The following is a 9,117-nucleotide window of genomic DNA, read 5'->3' on the forward strand; positions in this document are numbered from 1 at the left end:
TAAAAAGATAATTTAAGAAGAAAAAGATAATTGTTTTTTAACTTTTGTCTCTATACATACATCTGTTGGTGTTTGGACATCTCTCCCTCGCTGTCCAGCAGGCCATTGGTGTTGGCACTTTTTACCATCTGGACAAGAATAGGGGTCAGTTTGCCTTCCAGAGCCAGCAAACCCTGAAAACATTATTCAGAAGAGAGCATTAGGGAAAAAAAAAAAAAATACAAAATAAATATTCGTGAATTTTCGAATGGTGGAACAGTAGACCTTGGAGTACATAAACCAGGTTGAAAAACTCAAAAGTCTTTGGGATAGAAAAGGTTGAAGGCTGTCATGCGTGTGTGTGTGTTTCCCCACTGCCGCTTGACAACTGGTGTTGGTGTGTTTGTGTTCCCGTAACTTAGCAGTTCGGCAAAAGAAGTCGATAGAATAAGTACCAGGCATAACAAAAAAAAAATAAGTGCTGGGGTCGATCCATTCAACTAGAATAAATTGTTCGAGGTGATGCCCCAGCATGGCCATAGTAAAAGAAATGAGGAGATATGAGACTAAACCCAGAACTGTGTGGTTGGGAAACAAGTTTCTTACCACACAGCCATGCCTGTACATCATCATCATCATCATTTAGCATCCGCTTTCCATGCTAGCATGGGTTGGACGGTTTGACCGGGGATCTGGGAAGCCAGAAGGCTGCACCAGGCTCTTGTCTGATTTGGCAGTGTTTCTACAGCTGGATGCCCTTCCTAACGCCAACCACTCCGTGAGTGTAGTGGGTGCTTTTACGTGCCACCCGCACAGGTGGCCAGACAGAGCTGGCAAAACGCCACGAACGGATGGTGCTTTTACGTGTCACCGGCACGGGGCCAGGCGAGGCTGGCAACGGGCACGAACGGATGGTGCTTTTACGTGCCACCGACACGGGGGCCAGACAGAGCTGGCAAACGGCCACGAACGGATGGTGCTTTTACATGTCACCGGCACGGGGGCCAGGTGAGGCTGTACCTATAAATAAAAAAATAAAAATAAGAAAATAGTTTTACTTTTTCATCCATGACCAAAGGGGTTAATGTAAGTAGCCCTGCATCTTTTCTAGAATAAGAAACCTACTTTGGTTCCTACTGTCATACTTTATCCTCCTTCCCTACTAAACTCCCATTCAATGGCGACACAATGAAAGAACAAAGAACCTAGAGTACTCTATAAAGTGGTTGGCATTAGGAAGGGCATCCAGCCATGGAAAGCATGGCAAGGGGGACACTGAAATACAATACAGTCCCCCAGCTCATCAGATCCTCACTCTTTACTACCCACAAGGGGCTAAACTAAGAGGGGACAAACAAGGACAGACAAACGGATTAAGTCGATTATGTCGACCCCAGTGCGTAACTGGTACTTAGTTTATTGACCCCGAAAGGATGAAAGGCAAAGTCGACCTCGGCGGAATTTGAACTCGGAACACAACGGCAGACAAAATACGGCTACGCATTTCGCCCGGCGTGCTAACGGTTCTGCCAGCTCGCCGCCTACAGACCCTGTTAAATTGTCCACCTCATGACAGCAAGGAAGACAATGGTTAAAAGATGATGATGATGACAGGCAGAGACATAGCTGTGTGGTAAAACGTCTGCTTCCCAACCACATAGCACTGGGTTCAGTACCACTGCATGGCACCTTGGGCAGGTGTCTTCTACTATAGCCCTGGGCTGACTAAAACCTTCTGAGTGGATTTGGTAGAAGCCCATTGTGTGTGTGTGTGTGTGTGTGCATGTATGCATGTGTCTTTGTGTTAGTGTCTGACCCTACAACCAGTGTTGGTATATTTATGATCCCTATAACTTTGCAGTTCAACAAAAGAAACTGATAGAATAAGTGCCAGGCTTTATTTGATTTCACTTATTCAATTCATTTGACTAAAATACTTCAGGCTGTGCCTCAGCATGGCCACGGTCTACTGAGTGCAAAAAATAAAACTTAAGAGCACCATAGGTGCAGGAGTGGCTGTGTGGTAAGTAGCTTGCTAACCAACCACATGGTTCCGGGTTCAGTCCCACTGCGTGGCATCTTGGGCAAGTGTCTTCTGCTATAGCCCCGGGCCGACCAAAGCCTTGTGAGTGGATGTGGTAGACGGAAACCGAAAGAAGCCTGTCGTATATATGTATATATATATATGTGTATGTCTGTGTGTGTGTGTGTTTGTCCCCCTAGCATCACTTGACAACCGATGCTGGTGTGTTTACGTCCCCGTCACTTAGCGGTTCGGCAAAAAAGAGACCGATAGAATAAGTACTGGGCTTACAAAAAGAATAAGTCCCGGGGTCGAGTTGCTCGATTAAAGGTGGTGCTCCAGCATGGCCGCAGTCAAATGACTGAAACAAGTAAAAAAGAAAAAAAAAAAAAATACCACACTACCATATCTAAAACAACACACCACATTTTCGCACATCATCTCACGGTCACATCCACAACCACTTAACCCTTTAGCATTTAAACCGGCCATATACTCTTTACTCTTTTTACTTGTTTCAGTCATTTGACTGCGGCCATGCTGGAGCACCGCCTTTAGTCGAGCAACTCGACCCCGGGACTTATTCTTTTTGTAAGCCCAGTACTTATTCTATCGGTCTCTTTTTGCCGAACCGCTAAGTGACGGGGACTTAAACACACCAGCATCGGTTGTCAAGCAATGCTAGGGGGACAAACACAGAAACACAAACACACACACACACGTACATATATATATACATATATACGACAGGCTTCTTTTCAGTTTCCGTCTACCAAATCCACTCACAAGGCATTGGTCGGCCCGGGGCTATAGCAGAAGACACTTGCCCAAGATGCCATGCAGTGGGACTGAACCCGGAACCATGTGGTTGGTTAGCAAGCTACTTACCACACAGCCACTCCTGCGCCTATCCGGCCAAAAATATTCTATCTGTTTTATGTTCAAACTGGCCAGATGTGGTCTCTCACACCAACCCTACAATATCGTTTTAAAAATTAACAGCGACCTTATCAGAATCTCATAGCTACAAGATAATGCATGATTAGTTCAAAACAATGTGGATAAAAAAGGATTAATTTTGGCAGAATAATCTGAACACTAAAGGGTTAAGGTTAAAAATATCTTTTACCCTTTGGCAATGGGGCTTCATTTGGAGTTTCAGTGCCAAGAAGACAGAGCCCCTTTTCACAAGCCCTATAGAGGGCATGCACTTATTATAAAAAATAAAGTAAATTACTTAATATATGTAAAACTACATATATTCATCATCATCATCATCATCGTTTAACGTCCGCTTTCCATGCTGGCATGGGTTGGACGGTTCAACTGGGGTCTTGGAAGCCAGGAGGCTGCACCAGGCCCAGTCTGATCTGGCAGTGTTTCTACAGCTGGATGCCCTTCCTAACGCCAACCACTCCGAGATTGTAGTGGGTGCTTTATATATATATGCATATTTTTTCCATGCTAGCACAGGTTGGACGGTTTGACCAGGGTCTGGGAAGCCAGAAGGCTGCACCAGGCTCCAGTCTGATCTGGCACTGTTTCTACAGCTGGATGCCCTTCCTAACGCCAACCACTCCGAGAGTGTAGTGGGTGCTGAGTCTTTATGAACCATTTGACTTTTCGACCAATAGATCAGCCCTGTTGTTTTTTAAGGGTTAAGATGAGAGAGATGCTACATACCTTAGCAAAAGCAGCTGCTGTCATTTGAACTCGACCCTCATCGGAGGCATACATCTTGAGATCATGACGAAATGTACTGTGGAGTCGCAGGAACCCGAGACCAGGGGCACCAAATTCTCCTGAAGCAAATAAAAGAGTAAAAAACAGATAAACCTTTTAGCATTTCATCTGGCCAGGTGTGGCCCAAATATGCACACAAATAAAAAAAAAGCAAATTTAGGCACATAGGTAGAGACACACACATATAGACATTAACACACACGCACACACACACACAGAATCATACAAAGACATGAAGACTGACACAGACTCACACATACACACACATACATACAGACACACACAAACATACACACAAACACACACACACACAAACACACACACAAACACACACACACATACTAGAAAACATATAAGCCAAAAATCAGTATTACCTTGTCCACCAGGATAGAGTGTCCTGAAGGCCTTTCCGAGCTCCTCAGCCTGTATTTTGCCAGCAGGGGTCAGCTCTCCTCCCCATTTCACGATGAGCACCAGAGATGGTTCCCGTGGACAGTCTGGCATTGCGACACGGAAAACAGAAGACAGATGAGAATTAAGAGGGGACAAAGATTAACTCCAGCACCACACCTCGTTTATTTATTAATGAAATAAGCAGAGAAACCTCTACAGAGTAGCTAGACATGGTAGAAATTGTAACCAAATTTCCCTCAAATCAAACTTTACTGTCTTATATGAGCTAATCAGCGGAGACTCTATATCAGCGCTTTTCAACCTTTTTGCTGGAGCGGAACCCCAAGGAAACATTCCACTGGCTTGAAGAACCCCTGTGCAATAATTTAATAATCTTATGTACACATATCTGCACAGGAGATTTAAAAATTACTGCCAATTTTAGCAGTTTTGTAACTTCTTGCAGAACCCCTGGATTGTACTGGCAGAACCCTGGTTGAAAACCACTGATATATATATATATATATGACAAAAGAAGTCTCTACAGGATTCGATGAAGCCATATATTGCACATTTTATTTATATATATTATATATATATTATATATATATAAATATGTGTATATTTATATATATTATATATATATATATATATATAAATATGTGTATATTTAAAACACTATACAATATATATATATCAGTGCTTTTCAAACTTTTTGCTGGAGCGGAACCCCAAGGAAACATTCCACTGGCTCGAGGAACCCCTGTGCAATAATTTAATAGTCTTATGCACACATATCTGCACAGGAAACTTAAAAATTACTGCCGATTTTAGCAGTTTTGTAACTTCTTGCGGAACCCCTGGACTATACTGGCGGAACCCTAAGGTTCCGCAGAACCCTGGTTGAAAACCACTGATATATGGTGGCTAGACCCAGTAGAAATAGCGGCCACATCTCCTTCAAATCACCACCCCCTACAGTCGTGTGTATGTATGTATATATGAGCCTATGAAATCAACTCTTCTGGCTAATGTATGAGACGCTGAGGGGAAAGCCTCTAAATAGTAGCTAGACATGGCAGAAATAACAACCAAATCTCCCTCAAATCATATCATGTCTTAAATATGAGCCAACAGAGAGACACCTCCATATGGTAGCTAGACTTGTAAGAAAATAGCAGCCAAATTTCTCTCAATTCACACTCTGTCATCTTATGAAATGAAGGATACACATGATTTTGTGGTTCCAGACATATGAAAAGACAAGATCATCAAGACTGGAATCCCTTTTATCCTAACCCTTTCAGTACCCTATTTATTAGGGAGATGCTTTGTGTTTCTTTCAATTAATTTTAAATATAACAAAGAATTTAGTAAAATAAGTTCGTTATCATTAAGCTAGAGTTAGGGACATAAATTGTGACTAAGGTTTGGTGGAAGATTTTTATTCAGAACTTTTGAAAACAAGACATTTGTATTACAGAGCCAGAGGTGGTTTCAGCTGGGTTGGTATCAAAAGGGTACACATCTCCACATTTGGGCAGATGGAGATTAGAAGCAGTTGGAAGAGTGTGGCTTGAAGGAAATTTAGGCTATTATTTCTAGCATATAGAGGGACCACAGTGAGATCTCCTTCCCTCATTTCTTCTGCTGATTATTTTTCTTCTCAACCCTTTTGTTCCCATATTTCTGTTGAGATGCTCTGTGTTTCTTTCAATTAATTTTAAATATAACAAAGAATTTAGTAAAATAACTTAGTTATTTATTCAGCTAGTGTCAGGAACATAAATTGTGACTAAGGTTTGGTGGAAGATTTTAATTCAGGACTTTTGAAAACAAGACATTTGTTCTACTGAGCTAGAGGAGGTTTCAGCCAGGTTGGTATCGAAAGGGCTAAGAACACTTCTACATTTAGGCAGATGGACATTAGAAGAGGTTGAAAAGGTGTGGATTGAAGGAAATTTAGGCTATTATTTCTAGCATATAGAGTGACCACATTGAGGTCTTCGTTTCATCTTGCTCCAGTCCACTCAGCTGGCAGAAATAAGTGAATCCTGCGACGGATCAGCGTCCCGTCCAGGTGGAGCATTTATACATCATTGAAACTGGGAAACTGGCCCTGGCATGGCTCATGAAGGAAACATTGGTCGGCCCGGGGCTATAGCAGAAGACACTTGCCCAAGATGCCACGCAGTGGGACTGAACCCGGAACCATGCGGTTGGTAAGCAAGCTACTTACCACACAGGCCACTCCTGCGCCTCAATATTGCATCTCAATATTTATTTAATTAATATTTAATTAATATTTAATCTTCGGGAATAAGCTGTGCTTGAGCAGAAGAGCCATCAAGCCAAGCGCAACTGTAGCAGTGGTAGATACTGGTGTCACGCGACTGGTGCCCGCGCCAGTGGCACGTCAAAGAACCCATTACACTCTGTTAAGGGCATCCAGCTGTCGAAACCATGTCGAATCAGACTGGGGTCTGGTGCAGCCCCTCAGCTTACTAGCCCTGCTCAAATTGCCCAACCCATGCCAGCATGGACAACGGACGTTAAATGATGATGGATGGTGATGATAGTTTGTTGCTTTTTTTCATTTTTGTTCTTTTTTTTTTTGTTTGGGGCTTTCAACAATAACGACATCAACAGAGAATCATTTGCTGCATAAAATTAACAATTTAATTAACAAATTCATAAAGTAAACAACGTCAACAACAACAACAACAACAACAACAAGAGGAACAAAACAAGAACAGAAAAAGGCAGGTAAAAATAAGAGAAATTGTAAAAGACAAGAAAATGAAAGAAAGAAAGAAGAGAAGAAGGAAAATTACAAAGAGAACTAAGGAAAAATTTATGGCACTTGAGGAAAAGTGAAAGGAACTTACGTAGGACGGTGGTGCCCCAGCATGGCCGTGGCCTTCGGGCTAAAATATTTTTAAGGATTTAAGGACTGTATGATGAGGATTTAAGCTAGGACCATGGGGCTCTAAATACATTATACATACACACACATATTTATATTTATAACTAGCAGTATCACCCGGCGTTGCTCGGGTTTGTAAGGGAAGTAACTATATAAGCATTTTTAGAGAGTTACTTCCCTTATATAACTCGAGCGAAAAATGGATTAAAAATGCGGAAAAATGGTAAATTTTTTTAAAATCGTAGCCTCATCGTAGATGCACGCTAATACCCAGAAGGGCTCGATATGAATGACGACTATAAGATACCCGCTTTTGGTTAAACTACACTGCAAAATGTGGGAGTAGTTACAATTTACACTGGCCTTGGTTTTGTTGTCTCATTTTATTTAACAAATACACGCTCACACATGACCCACGTTAGACTCTTCACTCATACTATTATTGAACCGTGAGTCTAACAGTCCTTCCGTAGCACTTACAAAGCCTTACCTGCCTTTTGGATCTTCTGGATACCAAAACCTCTTGTGTATATGTATCTTTATATATAAAATTGAAGTTGTGTGTGTGAGACTCTGTCGCCTCCGATTTAGATTCCTAACTATTCCCACATTTTGCAGTGCAGTTTAACCAAAAGTGGGTATCTTATACTCATCATTCATATCGAGCCCTTCTGGGTATTAGCGCGCGTCTACAATGAGTCTACGATATAAAAAAAATTTACCATCATTTTTCCGCATTTTTAATGATTTTTGCTCGGGTTATATAAGGGAAGTAACTCTCTAAAAATGCTTATATAGTTATTTCCCTTACAAACCCGAGCAATGCCAGGCGATACTGCTATATATATATATATATATATAAAACATAATATATATATAAAACATAATATATATATAAAATATAATATATATATAATATATAAAATATAATATATATATAATATATAAAATATAATATATATATAATATATAACATATAATATATATATAAATATATATATATATATAATATATATATATATAATATCTATATATATATATAAATATATAATATATATATATACAAAATATAATATATATAAATATATAATGCTGAGAGTTGCTGAGGCATGGAACAAACTGCCAGCATCAGTTGTTAGTTGTCGGAACACTGCATCCTTCAAAATCCATGCTTCCTGAGATTCGCCAACATTACACCTGATTTTCTCTCCTCCATACACACCAAGCATGTATCTGACTAGACACTGTTCGCTTTTCAGAATTTGTACATTACTGCAGATGATTTATACGCACTTTCTGACAAGTTGTGGTGCACCCTGAGCACTGTATACAATAATTTAATTATTATATTTATAATTATAATATGAGGGAATATTATTCCAAATTTACAGGGAAAAATTCAATTTAGAAATACGAAATCAAATTTCACCAAATATAGTATATATATTTATATATATATATATATTATATATATATATATATATATATATCTATAATATAAATTAGAAAAAAAACCCACCTTTTATCAATTCAATAATGAAAAATTAAATTATACCATTTAGAAAATTAATCTTTTATATGTATGTATACACACACACACACACACACACATATATTAAATCATACTTTATTGAAAAGCATATTACTCTACCTCTGGTATTTGAGTGCTCTTTTTAACACCTTGTTTCACATTTATTTGCATTTTCCGTATATATATATATATATATATATATATTATATATATATTATATATATATATATAAAACGCACACCTATATTCGCATACCACACATATATATATATCATACACAAAAAGCACACATATTTAATGTACAATACTGAGAAAGGCATGAATGTCTCACAACCGCTATTCTTTCACTGCTCTTTCTGATTCTACCGAATAATAATAATAATAATAATAATAATAATAATAATAATAATAATGATAAATAGTTTCTAAACATAGATAGGGGCCAGGAAATTGTCTTCAAAAATGTTAAAACTTTACACAAAATTGATTTTAAAAAAAAGCATCAATAAAATAAAAAATTTT

The 9,117-nt window shown here is 39.1% G+C and overlaps 1 protein-coding gene across 1 annotated transcript; it reads right to left on the reverse strand.

Annotated features, from left to right (window-relative positions):
• Window positions 1-20: 20 nt before the first annotated feature.
• Window positions 21-4,417, reverse strand: LOC115227493 (inositol hexakisphosphate and diphosphoinositol-pentakisphosphate kinase 2-like). Its single transcript, XM_029798301.2, has 3 exons — window positions 4,120-4,417; window positions 3,686-3,804; window positions 21-173 (listed from the first exon to the last, which is right to left on the reverse strand). The coding sequence occupies exons 1-3, from the start codon at window positions 4,247-4,249 to the stop codon at window positions 51-53; spliced, it is 372 nt and encodes a 123-aa protein (XP_029654161.2). The 5' UTR covers window positions 4,250-4,417; the 3' UTR covers window positions 21-50.
• Between the last annotated feature and the right edge of the window lie 4,700 nt (window positions 4,418-9,117).

The sequence above is a fragment of the Octopus sinensis genome, unplaced genomic scaffold (assembly GCF_006345805.1).
Source record: "Octopus sinensis unplaced genomic scaffold, ASM634580v1 Contig03881, whole genome shotgun sequence".
Lineage (NCBI taxonomy): Eukaryota > Metazoa > Mollusca > Cephalopoda > Octopoda > Octopodidae > Octopus > Octopus sinensis.

Excerpts from the sequence above, each read along its gene's own strand:
- LOC115227493 (XM_029798301.2), bottom strand. The coding sequence starts at position 4,249 with ATGCCAGACTGTCCACGGGAACCATCTCTGGTGCTCATCGTGAAATGG. Across the intron at positions 3,805-4,119 it reads ACTCTATCCTGGTGGACAAG|GAGAATTTGGTGCCCCTGGT; the intron begins GTAATACTGATT and ends TATTTGCTTCAG. Across the intron at positions 174-3,685 it reads CAGCAGCTGCTTTTGCTAAG|GGTTTGCTGGCTCTGGAAGG; the intron begins GTATGTAGCATC and ends TAATGTTTTCAG.